Raw genomic sequence first — 16,970 nt, forward strand, 5'->3', positions numbered from 1 at the left:
TGCCTGAGGCCTTGTTTCTGAGCGTGAAAAGTCATCACTAAAACATTCAGCACAGACGCACCACAACTAGGCCAAAAGTTTTAGAGCCCCGCTAATTCTGCCGCAGTTAAAATTAGAAGAAACCCTCAAACTCTCAAACCTCCACGCAGTCAGAGCTTCATCAGAAGTTCTCCGCTTTGATCCGAACGCAGGTTTCTCTGATCTGCCAGCACACTGAGGCAGACAGCCTGACAAACACCTTCAAAACAAACAACACAACATGTCACGACAAAGAAACGCAGCACCAGAATGTGAACACACACTTTGAAAAGCCTGCTGGCTCATGTTCATGGTTTAATAAAGATTTCTGAGTGAGATTAAGAAACAAAAAAATGTCTGGGAGTCTCACAGTCACTTTTACTCTGAGTGACGGAAACATGTTTTTATCTGTCTGCTTACTGCAGGATCAAACAATCATTCCTCACTGGTGTTACTGCACCACATCAGCAGACTGGAAAACATAACATGCATGCAGGAATGTTTAGACTTACATATTGATCATATTTGACCAAATCAGCATTTTGTGGTGTAAAAATATTGAGTTTATTCAGCAGAAAAATCTGGATCACCTTTGAGCCCCAGTTTGGAACTTTGTACATCTGAATAAAACTATCTGGTCTGCTGCATCTTACCGTGATGTAAAGTTGATACGATTTGAATAATGTGACCAGATTATTTAAAACTTTTGAAGCAATTTTAAAAAGTCATGAATGTTTAGAGTTTTTAATGCTAGATAAAAATATGCTTTCTGAACCCATTAGTCCATTTTGTCCAGAACTACTTCCACATTGTCCCTCAGCCACTGTCGGCTTGCTTCTCCTGAAAGTAAATCTGTTTATGGAATTTATAAAATAATTTATGAAATTGTTCAAAATCAGATTTTTTTTTTTGCAGATTATATATTTCACCCTATTTCCAGTAATTGTGCTTCTAGATTTTTTGTGTCCATACAATCTCCAGTCTTTCTCAAACTGTGGTTCACAGACCACTGTTGGCCCGCGGGCGCCGCCTTCAGGTCCGCAGGGGAGCGTGAGCTCAAAGTGCGCCGGGACAGTTAGCTTGCAAAAGAATTGTGTTCAAAAATAATAACGGATAAATAGATTAAGACCAGAAACTCAAAGAAAAGCTGAAGATACAACAGATCCACATGGACACCTTGTCCATATTCGGCCTGCATGCGTTCTGCCTTGGTTACGCCTCAAAACATTAAAGCATTTATGTGCAACTTTTAATTTGTGTTCTTAGATTACTCACTGAATTACGGCTTCTTGCTTCCTTTCTGATCCAGAACTCATTTTCTTGTGGATGATGACACTCTGAGCTGATTGAGCCTGGCCTTTTCCATGATGTTGCATCTATTTGAGGTGTTGCCTTACAATTCATCCACAGGTGTGCCTCTGTTTACCTTCAAGGCTAGGAACTAATCAGAAGATTTCAAAGGAATTACATCATCATCTGGGTTATCCTCATTTGTCTAAAGGAATAGTAATCTTGGATAAAGTACAAAAACCCCAGAGATTCATTATGAATCTTTATGAGCGTATCTTTACTTTTTGGTTGCCTGTTGTTATGATTTTATGAGTCCATTTCAATGTGATCCAAAGGTTACTATTCTCTAAAAAGTTCATTTTGACTTTGTAAAGTGATTGATTTATTTACAGGAAATCTGGATCTTTGTGATTACATCTCTGTTTGTCATCACAAAGTTTGAAAACTCATTTATGACCCACAGCGACAACAAGACATAAAAAAAGACATTTTGTGTATTTTCCGTAAGATTTTAGGATTATTACGGGATTTATCTTTTTTTTAATTCAAACTCAGTCCGTCTGCTTCCTCCTCTCTGTTTCACTTCACACATACGGTTCCCATAAAGTTCCTGCGGTCTGGTCGGAAGCGCGCATGCGCAGTGGCTGCAGCGTGTGGTTGTGATAGTATTGTGAATGAGGAGGGGTGGAGGTGGGGTGGGGGCGGTATTTTGGTTGTACAGTCACAAGAGCGACTCGGCGGAGCCAGGAAGTAGACTGATGACGCCTTCAAGCTCCGGCAAAAGTGTCGTAATTTTCAACACTGACAGCTGCGGAGAAGGTGCCACAAAGGAAACAGGCAGAGGAACTTTGTGGCTCAGGCTGATAACAAAGAAGAAATGCTCTTGTTCTTGTTGCTCTCAGTCATGTGCAACATAAATTATTCATTTTGTTTATTTTTCTTCGATAAAGTATTTTAAACAATTGCTGCTGTGATACAGGACGAATAAATGTTTAACTTTTGTTTTTCTCTTCCATGATAACCTGAAAAATCTTTCAGGCGTAAAGTTTATTACTTTAATTGAGGTTGACAGTTAATCCTTAATTAGTCGTTTATTCGTGCGTAAAAACCATTTTTACGCGCGAATCCAAAGGAGAAGAGAATCACCCGGAAAGCTGCAGGTAGACCTGAGAGAGAGCGCTCGTTTGCGGCTCAAGATCAGGCGCTCGTCAGAGACAAGAGGAAAGGAGGGAGGAGGAGGTGGAGGGGGAGCCTAAAGGCCAAAGTCAGCTTTATGTGCCGCAGCGGGTCACTTTCTGCGAGCCATTTGGAGCCAGAGGCGACCCGGAGCGCGCAGGAGCCGCATCAAACTGAGGCAGACCATCAGTCCCAATCACTGAGGCCAGCAGCAGGGAGCACATTGCTCCACATTGGGAAGAGAGAGAGAGAGGGGAAAAAACAGACAAACAGACACGGAAGAGAAGTGAGAGAAAGAGAGAGAGAGACTGAGTGCGCGACGATCGGCAAAAAAAAAAAAAAAACGCACTGTGGAAGTTTAAAGTGTGCGGGATCAGGAGGAAACAGGCTCGAGTGGCCGCGCAGGGTCGGAGAAGATGCCGCGGGTTGTCCCGGACCAGAGGAGCAAGTTTGAGAATGAGGAGTTTTTCCGCAAGTTAAGCAGAGAGTGTGAGGTGAGTGAGACGGCGGAAATAAAGAGAAGAAAGGCTGAAAGCGGCGGGCAGAGCTCCGCTTCATCTCATCTGCCTTTATTTCATCTCTGCACATAAAGTCAGGGACAGGTATTAACTCACAGATGCTTCACAAACGGTGGCTGGATTTATGATTTCTCAGTTATAGATTACATTTTTCACATTTCTTCACTCTTATAAGTTCTTTTTTAATTCAATTTTCAGGTTCAGTGTTTTATTTTTTGTACAGCTTGAACTTTTTTATTTTAAAATTTTCGCTGAACATAAAAACACAAAACCCAAGATGTATCCACATTTTTACATTAAATTGTTAATTCTCCTCCCATAAATAAGGATTTGTGAGTTAAATTTTGCATGTTTGGGGATGAATGTGTCGTTTGTTGTGCAGATTAAATACACTGGCTTCAGGGACCGGCCCCACGAGGAGAGGCAAGCCCGCTTCCAGAACGCCTGCAGGGACGGACGATCAGAAGTCGTGAGTCCAAAACTACTTTCATTTAATTCAGTGCAATCAAGTAAAGACGGAGCTGGATGGTTCTGGTGACTGAGCGCCATTTATGACAGCCAGCAAAGAGGAAGCAACTCTGCATGTTTGGATTTGGAGCCTGCAGAGGCGGTGCTAGACACAAAGTACTGGGGCCAATCAAGTCCAGGCTCTCATTTACTTGCAGTCAATAAGTTACAATATTATTAAAAAGTGAATATATTCCAGCAACTCAGTCGCAAAGTGAAACACTTTGGCGTTTTCAGTGGCGTTTTCAAGCCTTTGTTTATGTTAAATATGATTTAACATAAACATAAATGGACTCAGTCCAGCCAATAAAAACTGGCATTTAAAATTCAAATATTACATGTAATCTGCCTTTCTAATGAATTTACAGCCTTTATGAACATAATTTTCCTGAGTTTTAATTTACTTGAATTGAATTCCAACACGGGAATACAGCGTTGTACTTCTGATAAAGCCTGAGCCAAACAGCAGAGGGAAAAACTGATGCAAAACTGACTGAACATCACAGATATTCCACATAATTCAGAATTTTTACAATGAAAACCGTTCATATTCTGCTGTTTAAAAAATCAGTATGAACTGGGATTGCTTGCTTTAGTTGCAGACTGAAAATACGGCATAATCCAGTTGAATTTGGAATGAAATCTGAATTTTAAGTTTAAAAAGATATTGCCTCAAAACTGTACCTTTTCTGGATAAACAGTCCAGTGTATAATTCTTTAGTTCTTGTTCATTCAAACACCTGATCTAATAATAATCTTTTCAGACTACAAATGAGGCTGCTTCTTCTTCAAATTTGATCAGGAAGTTTCCTGTAAAATGGTTCTGAGATTACAGCACACGCTGATAAAATACCCTGTCAGAATAAAACTGATTGCTTTCATTTTGTGTAGATTTTAATCAGTATTTCTGAGTAACACATCAGTTTAACCACGAAAAGACACCAAACTATATTAGCTAACCTCAACAGATTATGAAGATAATTTTTCTTATCTTGAAATAAAAACTGCTGCAGTGAAATCTTTAAAATGTTCCAACACGGTGGCGAGTGCGTGTTTTTTCCCTGGCAAACACGGATGCCATCCATCCATCGTCAAAGACTGCCAGAGGCGTAAAGAAGGCAAAGTTTGTTTTATACTGTTGCTAAACAAGTTGAAGCTGGATACAAACTTGAGATCTTGCTCCAGCACTGAAATATTCTCAACCACAACTCTGACAGCTATTAGCTTTTATTAAACTTATATTATTTATAGTACAACTCATTCCTGCGCTGGGAGGATGACAGCTGGCTCAACCAACACCTTTGGTAAAATGTTAACAAAACTATTCCGGCAGCGTTTTGAGCATCCGTCCACAAACTAATGTATTAAATTAGAAAATAAATGATTTTAATGGCTTGAAGGTAAAACCTTTTTCATATCACTTTGAGAAGCAGCAAATACTTTGTTTTATTTAAATTAAACAAACTTCTGTCAGAACCTTGAACCAGGAGGAAGGAGGGATTCCCTCCAGCTTTAGCTTCTTATCTTCATCTTCTCCTGTGGTGCTCATCATCCTCATCATCATCCTCATCATAATGCAGTTGGTGGAACATGTAAACATGTATGATCACACACTAACATGTTTTATTTTAAAGCTAATGTGGCTTTACCCCATCATCTTTATCTATCAAGCACTTTCTCTGCTTTATGTGACCATTTCTGAAAATGTAACTTCGTAAATGCTGCATATTGGAGGCGAATCCAGTTCTTTGGTTTGAGGGTGCTTCACCAGAATATTGGTGCTTTTTATTTTCACTTTGCAGCCAGCAGATAGCTGCTGTCGTTGCAGAGAAATATTTAGTGGCAGGAGAGACACATCTGGGCTGAATCTGCCTCCACCATTTAAAAACCACAGTTCTCTCTGGTTTCACATGACGCCGATACGAAAAGATGGATGCTCTGCTCGGTCTGAACGTTCGGCACCAGGAGAAATATTTTCCTAAGGGAGCGCCCTCCATCACTGTTTAAGTGAATCAAATGAGAAGAAGCAGCATGTCTGTTTCCAGCTGACTGCAGGTTCTAGCAGAGCAGGTAGCCTGGCTAACTAACCAGCTAATATCAGACCTTAGTTTCCTTATCATGTATACAGCAATATGCTAAAAGCTAAAAGAGAAATTTAATAGGGTTGTTCTGAATGTTTGCTGAAGTTTGTGTTAAAAATCAAAGTGATTAAATGTTAGATTTGACATCATGTTTAACAAATAATTATTAACCCATTTACACTAAATTTAAAAAATAGTTTCTGCCATAAAATTCATCCAAACTCTGAACAATTATACATATTTTTAGTGCAATATCAATACATATGAAGTGCTATATTTTTAAATAAGATACCGTTTAGTATCAGCCGATACCTATAAAGAAAAACATTCTTGACTTAAACTGTTTATTTTTTTTAAACACACATATAAATATACTAAATTACAAATTTACTGATGCACATAAATTCACAGAAATTTACAGATATTAATGTCAGATCTGTGCATCTTTATTTCCAATATAAATGGAAATAGTTTATACTTAATTAAGAAATTAACCGTTTCTTAATTAACCATTAAGAAATGGTTAATAACATTTCTTTTTGCTGTATTTTTTCCCTCTATAGCTGCTATTTTTAAAATTTCATTGTGCTTTCTTGTGCAATAACAATAAAATAATTATAATTCTCTAATTCTAATAATTGCATTTCTGCTTTAAATTGAATTCATATGATAGAATTTTGATTTAAAGTTTCAAATAGTTTAAATTTTTGTTTACTTACTGAGAGAATGTCATAGTTTATAAAATAAACACAGAGTCACCGACCTGCTGCAGGACGGGTCAGCGGGGCGTTTAAGGTGGAGCGGGGGGGCTTGCACCATTTTTTAGAGGGACATGATGCGTCTGCTTGTCTGTATTTATAAACCTCCAGCTGTGACATCATGCTGCAGATTTATCTGTGAAGTAAACACGGTCAATATTAATTATAGTCAGACAAAAAGTCTGTGAAGGATCAATTTATCTGGACAATATCGGGGCTTTATTTACTGATTTCAAAACAAATGTGGTGAAAATTTCAACGTCGTAATAGATTTTTTTTTTTTTCATTTATTTTGACCCAATTGCACCAGCAGTTCTGCCTGAAAGGTTTGATGATCATATTTAGTCAAGACAAAAAATGTATTTGATTTAAACTGTTGGTTTTATCAGTTATTTGTTTGATCAAGTGTTTTGTTAGATAGGATTCATTTCTGTTATTTATTTACACAAAATATTAGGTTTGTAACAAATTCTAGTTGTTATTTACACTGTCACCTATAAACTAACTTGATGCTGTTAAATTACTTGGACGTGTCTTTGATTATTATCATCATTATTTGACAGCAGCAGCAGCAGCTCTATAATTTACCCTTTAAAGAGGTTTTCTAAGGTTAACAAGTCAAGACAAAGTAAACAAATTATGCATTATTCAAACAAAAATGTTCTAATAAACTTCACCCAAAAATATGTTTTACTGGAATCTTTTAGATTTTTATTTTTAATCCTTGTCTGAGTTTTTAAATCCCACAGAGACATCAACTCAACTTCTCAACAAATCACTAAGCTTATAAATCCAACATCTCAACATAATGGATTCCTCAGCAGTTTATAACGGAATAAACTGCTGAGAAAACTTGAGTCAAAGTGAAGTAACCTTGGACAACAGTGACTGCAGCAGTCGAGTCATAATGACTAACATTCCCACTTAATGCTCAGGTACTGTAACAGCAACAGTAACGTACAGATCTGCTCCTCTGCAACATCCGTCACTTCATTCAAAGATATGGAGCAACAATCATAATGATAATGACAATAAACGTCCAGAAAAGAAAACAAAATAAAGATCAATGACGAAGCTCTGCATCTCAAACTCAAATTCTTTCCAGCAGCTTTAGGATGTTTTTCACTTCAACACGTCTGACTCAAACTGTTAGCTTGTTAGCACGGCTCTGAATGCTAAGGAGGCAAATTAACTGTTTGAATGAAAATGATGCTCTACATAGTTAATAAAAATACAGGAGTGATTCATCATTTAAAATGAAAGCATTCGAATCACAAAGACTAAATATACAATTGTTAAATATTGTAAAAATATCAGATAGTAAAATCTAAAATAGCATCAGTTTAACCGCTGTATAAATAAGCAGTGACATATTTAGTGGCAGTTTTTACTGGATAATTTCTCCCAGTGAAATATTTGGAGCAGTTAAACAGAGCAAAGAAAACTTTGTGGAAATGTGGGATCCATAAAGTTACAAAATTATCCACTGCAGGTTTAGGCTTAAAGTCATTTTTAATTTTCCAAACATTTTTTTTCTGATTGGACGAAATATTGATGATGACTTGGATGTGAAAGAAAATGAGAAATATTTTTCTCAGGTTTAATGAAAATCTTTAAATAGAATAAAAAAAATTTCAAAACTGATTGTCTTTTTATGTGATCAATTTCATCTTTTAGGTGGAAAGAGAAGCCGAGTCATGCAGAACTGGTCACTGTCAGTGTAAATCAGCTCATTCAAAAGTAGCATAATTATTACTTTTTGATTCTTCTTCCATCCCAATGATATCAAGATTCACTGAGGTTTTATATACTGATATGATGAGAAGTTATACCGAAGTTTTGATATTTAACAATGGCTTAAAAACAGAAATCAGGTTAACAAAATGTTGTGTTGACATGAAAATTGTTTATTACATGTTCATAACTACATGGCAGCATAAATATATAACTCTCTAAATGCTTCAATCAGCTTAAATATAAACACGACTGATTTTAGTTATAATAGATAATTGGATTATGGGTTGAAATTGCATGCAAGTACGATTCAATATTAAACATACTTTTTATTGAGCTTTAAAATGTATTTTTTTTTATTTGTTTGTTATGATCTCAGAAATATAAAGTTTGAAACTCGTGTTACACTGTAACGTGTTTCAGTTTGTTAAGGAGTTACTGAAATAAATCATTCTAATATGAAGAATTTGACTGGATAGAAGTGAAATGAAATCAGAATAAAGCAGAACTATTGATGTGAAATTGGTTTGCTGTATTTGCAGGTTTGTGTTTTAAACAGTTTTCCTGCTCCAGACGCACACAGGAAGACTTGAGTGTCGGGACTCACAGCCTGGCTCTAAGCGTTCAGGATTGATTTAATAAATTGAACAATAATTTGAACTAAATTATCTTCAGCTCAGCTCATTAGAGATGAGTCGCTTTCTAAACTATTATTGATTGCCATGATTCTGTGCTCACTCGCGCCTGCTGCCCTTCTTTTATTTCATTTCCTTTCCTCTCTTCGTCTTTTTCTTTCCATTTCCTCTTTCTGTTCCTATTCACCCTTCCTCAGATCCAGTTGACTTTATTTTCCAACCTTCGTCCTGCTTCATTTCATCCCCTTTATTTTTATTCCCTTCATTTTCCCTCCATCTCTCCTCTCTCTTTCCTGGCTCTCTGCTCCGTCTCATTCTTGCCAGCAGTAGTAGGCAGCAAATTAGAATCAGATGGTTGTAATCCAATACTTAAAATCCAGCAGAAATGATGACTCGGGCGTTCTTTGAATTCGAACCCTTTAATTTCTTCTCCTCTGTTCAGTGTTGTTCTGTCCTTCCTCTGTTTTATTCACTTTTTCCTTCTCATCCTCTCAGTCTTCCACATTTGACAGGGTGCATAATTCATATGCTTCCATCTTCAGTCCCATCTCTAATGCCCTTAGTATCGATCCGTCTCAGCAACATATATCACACGCAAAGACAAAAGACATACAGACACAGCGAGACCGAGAAAAACTCAAATTCTCTAATTGGATTTGCTGCTTCTCTGTAATTTATCGCTTCTTGACTGGCGGACAGACATGCTTTCTGTTGCCTTTCTGCTCTGAGCATCTGGAGAGAGATGCATCTCATCATGGCACAAAGCCATCGTAAAGAAATGAAAGGAATGGCGAAAGCTGCTGTATGATTGGATTATATGTTTGTATGTGTGAGTGTTGAGGAACGAAAGCAACAGTTTCATTTTGTGAGCAGCCAGAACCACGACTGGACACGTTGCTTTTTTTCTCAACAACGCTCCGCCTTTCAAAACTAGTCACACTAATTTTAAGATTGAAGTCAGAATATGTTTTTTCAGTGTTCCTCATTCTCATCCATGTTATTATGAGAATAATTAAAAAGATGAGAAAGATGTTTAACAGATAGAGTGGCTGCACAGTGCCACAAACATTCACATTTGAAATCAGCTTCTTCAGGATGACTTTCACTAAAGAAGCATTATTTATGTCACTAAACGTCACACAGTAGCTGTATTTAATCATATTTTTGAATTTACTGGTATTTAGTGATGCTCTTGTGAAACAAACTGAGGGTAATATAGTAAAATCATCACCTGTGGTAATACTCTTTTTCATTATATTTGATTTATTGGGCAATAAATCAAAATTCTTGTCCTGGTCAAGTTTTCAAAATAACTGATAAACAATAAAATCCATCATTTCCAGATCATTCATGAGTTATTATTTCTAGATGAATCCCAGATGTGAGGAATCATTCCGGTTCCTCTCTCTGTCTGCAGGCCTTCGTGGCGACAGGAACAAACCTCTCCCTGCAGTTTTTCCCAGCCAATCTTCATGGCGACCAGAGGCAGGTGCCATCGCGGGAATACGTCGACTTCGAGAGAGAGACGGGAAAGGTAGGATGAGTGAAACACCAAAAACTCCCTCTGCTCGGTTCTGCATGTCAAACTTTCTCACACTGGAATATTTTGAAGTTGCTGAGACAAAAAGCATTATTTTCTATTTGCAACTTTGCTTTCATTTCCTGTTTTCAAAGAAATGAAAATGTCACAAACTGTCCGAGCAGAGAGTACTTTGCAAAAGTTTCAGACCATCTCCTAACCTCTGTGATATTTAGTTTCTAAGGTGCCAAATTTTCTTGGCGTTTTAATCGTTTTCAAAAGTTCTTCAGCTTTTCTGACACCCGGTCAGTGTTTGTAAGTCCAGTCCTTGGACCTGACAGTGACAGCGGCGTTCTGGGTTGGTTCGGATCTCCAGCAGCTAGTGGGTGAAAGGTTGTGCAGGTCTTGGAGGAATCGTCACTCCAGCACAGACGCAACACCAGAAACAGACAATCGTTCACATCAAAAAGCAACGCAGAACTCGCAACACACATAGCAAGCAAGTTTTTGAATGTTGAGGGCAAAACTGGAGAAAATCGGTGCATATTCAGAAAGAGCATGAAAAATCCCCTGTTAGGGAATCAAATCTGATCTTCTGGACTTCACGCTGTGTGCGTACACTGCAAAAATGTTAAATGGTATTTTTGGTCTAGTTTCTAGTGAAAATATCTCAGTACACTTGAAATAAGACAAAACTAACTTGCAAGTAACTTTTCAGCAAGGTATCAAAGCTTGTTGTAAGTCAATAATTACTTAATATTGTTGAAAACATTTTAATTCCACTTATTGCTTCAATATTAAGGAATTATCCATGTGAACGCAACTCCTATATTTTGTTAGTTTTGTCTTAATTCAAATGTTCCAAGATATTTACAGTAGAAACTAGACCAAAAATACGTAGTAAGGTTTTATAGTTTTTGTAGTGAGTCACAATAAAAGAAGTGTCAGCTTAAAGTATTTTCTCCAACAGATAAACAGAATCTGAAATTCATTTAGTGAAGGAATATAAATAAATCTAGAACAGGACTTGATGCATCAATCTTCTTCTGATTAGCAATGCTGTGCCAAGTTTCCAGCTAGCAGCGCTTTGGGAATCACCTTGTTGGCACTGCCGTCATATTTTCTGTCAGACTGCGTTGCACTGGAGATTTTTAATAGTTTCAAATCAAATTAGGAAGAAGAGCTCTCAAAATTAATTTAAAAGATTGCAAAGGAGTCCAGTCTAACTGGAAACAAAACATGAATATGATTGAAGATGTTGGACTTCACTGCACATCATTAACTTTTTCACTGCACATCATTCACGTTGAATGAGGACGGTCCAGGCTGTTTGTGGTCTGCATCGGGTTTTGGACACATGAGACTTTATGGGGGGATTTCTGTGGTTCCTCCTGATTTCAGACCCAGATCACAAACACAAAGCCTCACTGCAAAAACACAAACTCTTTCCAAGTATTTTTGGTCACCTTTCTAGTGCCACTATATTAGTAGACTTGAAATAAGACAAAACTTACAAACAACTTTTCAGCAAGATTACAGGTGCAGTATGTAAGTTTTATTAAAAGAATATATGTTTTTTACATCCATCCATTTTCTTTGACCCTAATGGGGTTGGGAGGGATGCTGGTGCCTATATCCAGCGAACTTCGGGCGAGAGGCGGGGTCACCCTTGTTTTTTTACATATTTGTTAGCAGTGTACACAAGCTTTATTGACAGCGTTAAGACCCTCCCCCTAATTCTGATTGGTTGTTTTTGACTGAAAGCTGTGCATTTCTTCAGACACCAAAAGTAGCTTAAGCCCCTACATCTTTCTGAAATGTCCTTGTAAGTGCGTCTTATATTTTTTCAGGTGTTCTAAGATATTTGCACTAGTAAAAATACAGAGTAAGATTTTGTTTCTGTTTCAAAAGCTTGAGCAACGTAAAGGTTGCTCAGGGTGACGCCCACTATTCAGTAGATCAGAGATGTTGCATTCATTTGCATGGTAATTGTCTCCCCAACGTGTGTGTGTGTGTGTGTGTGTGTGTGTGTGTGTGTGTGTGTGTGTGTGTGTGTGTGTGTGTGTGTGTGTGTGTGTGTGTGTGTGTGTGTGTGTGTGTGTGTGTGTGTGTGTGTGTGTGTGTGTGTGTGTGTGAATGCGCCACGTCCACGGACACTGGCCAGCTGAAATGAATGCCGACTGGCGGCTCATTAAAAATGCATTCTGAGGAATCGATGGACCTCCATGGCCCGAGGCTGACTGACTAATCTCAAACTGTTAATTATTTAATACCAGTGTGTGTGTGAGTGTGTATGAATGTGTGCTGGGCATTGCTGGTGTTTACCTGTGTCAGACAAAACGCAGAAAGAATGCATGTGTTTGAAGGCGGTTTGTTTTTGTCACGTTAACGCTGCTCACAGATGCATAAAGTTTTAATGAGGCCAGGAGACGTCAATACCAAGACGTTTACGACTCCTTCTGCTGAAGTAGACTAAAGTTCCTGCTTCTGTTACTCACACTAACTTCCACCTTTCATAAGTGTACTGAGAGTTGCATCCATTTCCATCTTTTTCATTACTATTGTTCATATTCCACTTCACAAAAGCGACAATGTGGATTCCTGAAAGCAAAGATCTGCTGGGTGGGTGGAGTTGGGCGATGCTGTTTAGAAGAGCCTTTAATTGTGTAGATTTTCTGCAGCGCTGCTCTATCGGGATCTGGTTTCACACACACTGATCATGATCCCTGTGGACCTCCTGCAGGAAGCTACTGACAGGCCCAGGAACAGATACTGTGTTCGTCTGCAGCTTCTTCGCTTAATTAACGTCACAACTTGAACTCGTTAACTGATGCTCACACCTCGGATGCTGGACATTACTTACTTTACAAGTTGCACTTAAATAACTTTGTGCTGTGTGTGTCTATGGAGTTTTGTTTTAATCCATTAGAAATACAATGAATGTCTCATCAGGAGGCATTCGTGTGATTCCATCAAATTAATCAACATGTGTAACTCCGTTTATTTAGACTGTTTCAGGCCAGCAAATGTTTCGTAGTGTGACTATCTGATTTCAGTTCGATCTAACATGTATATTATTGAACAGCAGACTCTGCAGAGGAAATTTGGAAATGTGCAGAGAACAAAACGTTTTTTGTGTTTTTATGAATCTCAGTTGGAGAAAGAGTTTATATTTGACTAGGGGGCAGATATTATAACTTTATACTTCTTTCTGTTCTTCTTTTCATACAAACTAAAATGAAATGAACATTAAATAAGCTTCATTTTTGCATCGTTTTTATTTTTCTTTTATTTTGTTTTAAAATGTATTTTTAAAGAATACTTTCTACAACATATTTTGCATAAACACATTGCAAAAAACACTAAATCTTTAGTATTTTTGGTTTGGTTTCTAGTGCAAATATCTTAGTACACATAAAATAAGACAAAACTAACTTACAAGTATTTCTTCAGCAAGATATAGGAGCTTATGTAAGTCAATAATTCCTTAATATTTATGGAAAAAGTGGAAGATTAATTCAAGACATTTTTCACATGTTATAAATGAAATAATCTTCTGGAACTAGAATTTTTTTTGTATAAATATTAAGGAATTATTGACCTAAAACAAGCTCCTATATCTTGTTGAAGAGATTCTGGTAAGTTAGTTCTGTCTTAATTTAAGTTGACAAAGATATTTCCACTAGAAACTAGACGATGATTTTGTGATTTTGCATAAACATCCACGCCTCGTGTGTGTTTGCTCTTCCCGTCTTTCTACTGCGATCTTTTCTCTGATTTGTTCCTGTTCCCGCCGTACATCCCCCACTCCCTCTTTCTCTCAGTCATCCCTCCATCCCTCCATCCGCTCCCCTTCTCCCCGCCTGCATTTCCAAACACAGATGGTGCCAAACCAGACGGGCAACCCAGCCAGGTTAGACTTGGCGACTGAATATAAAGTGTGTGTGTGTGTGTGTGTGTGTGTGTGTGTGTGTGTGTGTGTGTGTGTGTGTGTGTGTGTGTGTGTGTGTGTGTGTGTGTGTGTGTGTGTGTGTGAGCTCTGGCTCCTTGTGTTGTTGCAGCTAATGGGAGCCAGCTGTGGTTCACTCAGAGCTCGCTGCTAACGGGCAACTCAACCTTACAACTGCAGAGGACATGAACTGAGGCACCAGAAGCTGACCTGCAGCGTTTCGCTCACCTTTAGAGAATCAGAGAGACTTTACGGAATCAAACCGGCGCTCTAATAATGACTCTCTGCTACACTTTCAGTTTTAAAAAAGTCACACTAGCATCCCAGTGGGAAATCAGTTCCCAATGACGTACACAAATAAAATTAAGCAATTTTTCTCAAAAAACAATAAAGGCTTGTAACTAATATCTTCCATTAAGACAGAGATTTATTAATCCGTCCTAAAATCACTCCATTAAATAGTCCAACTTGTTATTTTGCTTATGATTTCTGTGGTTTTTAATGTTTTCCGAGGAAAAATGTTTTTCATTCCTAAAAGAAAATGAGAGTCGAGGAAAAGGAATGTGATGATCGTGGCTGTTTGTCTCTGAGACATAAGATCTGCTTCTGCTGCATTTATTGGACGACGGTGGAAACCATAGCAAGTAAAACATGGTAAATTTAAATGTTTACATGTTTTCAGCTTCATTTAGTGCCTTTTTAAAAATCCTTTTCTGGCGTCATTTTGGTTTTTCTTTGAGTGGATGAAGGTTGGATTTATGTGAAGCTGCACTTAATGCATCCCCAAAGGTTTTTAATGTCATAAGTTAATTCAATTAACAACTTTTTTAAAACAAGGCGTTGAAGTTAAATAGTGGAGCATGTAAAGCTGATTGCTCATCAACCACCAAGAATCTCAAACTTTGCTTCAAATTTCATTTGGGTACATGCACTGGAAAATTTGGTTTCAATTATTTCCAAGGTAAATACAATGAAAAGTACTGGGATGCATCTCTAATGGCCACCAGGAGCCAATAGATGAACTATTTATGATCGTTTCATGTCCTAGTTCCAAAATTTTAACTAAGATCAACCATGCATCTGAATGTTCACTAAATGCTAAATACATTTAAAAAGTATTTATTATTGAGTGCATGGAAGATGTAATAAAACACATGATCTGTAGCGTACATGGAAGGCAGCCATATTGGATTTTTGCAAGGTCGGGAATAAAACTCTGACTTTTTCCTGTCAGAATTCCAACTCTCAGGAACATTTTTGTTATTTTTCAACTGTAAAACTGAAAGTTTCAGCTTTTGAGTGAAAATGGAAAGCTTTGTCAAACTATTATTACTGACCCGACAACGTTGTGAGAGCAAGAAGTAAATGTTTCACAGTGCATCCAGTGCAGTTGAGTTTTCTGGAGAATGCAACTCCATTTAAATGTTAAACTTTTCTTACACAGATCAAAAAAAGAAAGAAAAAAATACACAAATTTTAAAAAACATAGAAAAGAAAAGTAAACAAAGAATATTTAAATTCTTGTCAATGACAAGAACACAAAGTGTAGACCTAAAAAAGTCAAGATTTATATACTTTAATTTTTACGTCAAGCACTTTTTTTGACAAGCGTGTTTTAAATATTTTTAATAAAATTTGAGAAGCTGAAATATAAAGTTCAACACTGTAGCTGTTAGCTTCTGTTGTAGCACCAAGATGGCTTCCACCGTATGCGTTAATGCATATTGAGGTTTATTTGATGTTTGAACTATTAAAATGGGCAGTTATATGTGTTTTAGAGGGAGTCTCAAGTATTTGTGGATTTCAGCTATTAGCGGCTGGTTGTGGTTCTTAACTCCCACATATGCTGGGGGTCCACCATACTTCTTCTGTTGCTGTTTTTTATGTGACATAGCACAACAAACTATAAAGTTACAGACTGTGCGCAGTAATGTGTATCAAGCCGGATCTACCGGATCTATTTGGTATTTATTGAGGTGGTACCGGTTGTAAAAAGAGAACGACTGATTCTGCATTTTCACTGAAGCATCGAGACAAAGAGGCTTTAATAGACCATCTGTTGCAAATAAAGTCTGAGGCAGATTCAGAGAGCAAGAACTCTGATTTGAGTGTGTGTGCACGGTGTGTCTGCAGGGTGACACAAACTGCAGAATAAACCTGAAGCAGAGGCTGAAGGGAGGTGTAAAGACAGATTTGTGGTTAGAGTTTAGTGGGTGATGGAGGGGCAGACCGAAAATGAGAAGCTCAACATTGTTTATCAACGTCTCATTAAATTTGAGAAACTTTCTGAAGCTTAAGCTGTGAGCTGAGAGTTGTTCACTTTGCCCTGATAATAAAGCCAAAGGAAATGACTCTCACATAATTCTCTGGTTTATTACAATTGTAGGAGTTAGGTTTTAAATTTGTTTTAAACCAAATATAAGATTATGAGATATGAATGTTGCATAGAAATGATGGATTTATGCTTAAGCAAATTTCCAAAAGCCTGATTTCTTTCATTGTTTTAATGAACATGAGAAGCTCATTTCAGTTTCCTTTTTCCTCTTTTAAAATCTCACAAGAGGCTGAGGCAACTGATGGACACACCAATCACTTTTTACCACTCGTTTCTCCTACTACTCTCCATTACTTTGACATTTTAGGGCTAGGGTTAGGGTTATCAATTTTCCTTCTTACCAGGAAATGCAGCGAATGTGTCGATTCTGGACAAAGGAGAAACTGCTGCCATTAACTTTATACAGTATTTGTTAAATTTATTTATCTATGGAAAGTACTCCTGGTTCAA

At 37.5% G+C, this 16,970-nt stretch overlaps 1 protein-coding gene across 4 annotated transcripts in view; it reads left to right on the top strand.

Annotated features, from left to right (window-relative positions):
* Positions 1–2,397: 2,397 nt before the first annotated feature.
* cbfb (core-binding factor subunit beta) overlaps positions 2,398–16,970 on the top strand; it is a 37,899-nt gene continuing 23,326 nt past the window's right edge. For 2 of the 4 annotated variants that reach the window (XM_055052413.1, XM_055052493.1), the window contains exons 1-3: positions 2,398–2,978; positions 3,385–3,471; positions 10,135–10,251. In XM_055052413.1, coding sequence (XP_054908388.1) covers positions 2,901–2,978; positions 3,385–3,471; positions 10,135–10,251 — 282 coding nt within the window. In that variant the 5' untranslated portion in view covers positions 2,398–2,900. The remainder of the gene's footprint in view (positions 2,979–3,384; positions 3,472–10,134; positions 10,252–16,970) is intronic. The other 2 variants (XM_055052660.1, XM_055052578.1) reach the window with 2 other exon arrangements.

This window comes from Poeciliopsis prolifica, unplaced genomic scaffold (assembly GCF_027474105.1).
Source record: "Poeciliopsis prolifica strain line A6 unplaced genomic scaffold, Auburn_PproV2 SCAFFOLD001, whole genome shotgun sequence".
Taxonomy (NCBI): Eukaryota; Metazoa; Chordata; class Actinopteri; order Cyprinodontiformes; family Poeciliidae; genus Poeciliopsis; species Poeciliopsis prolifica.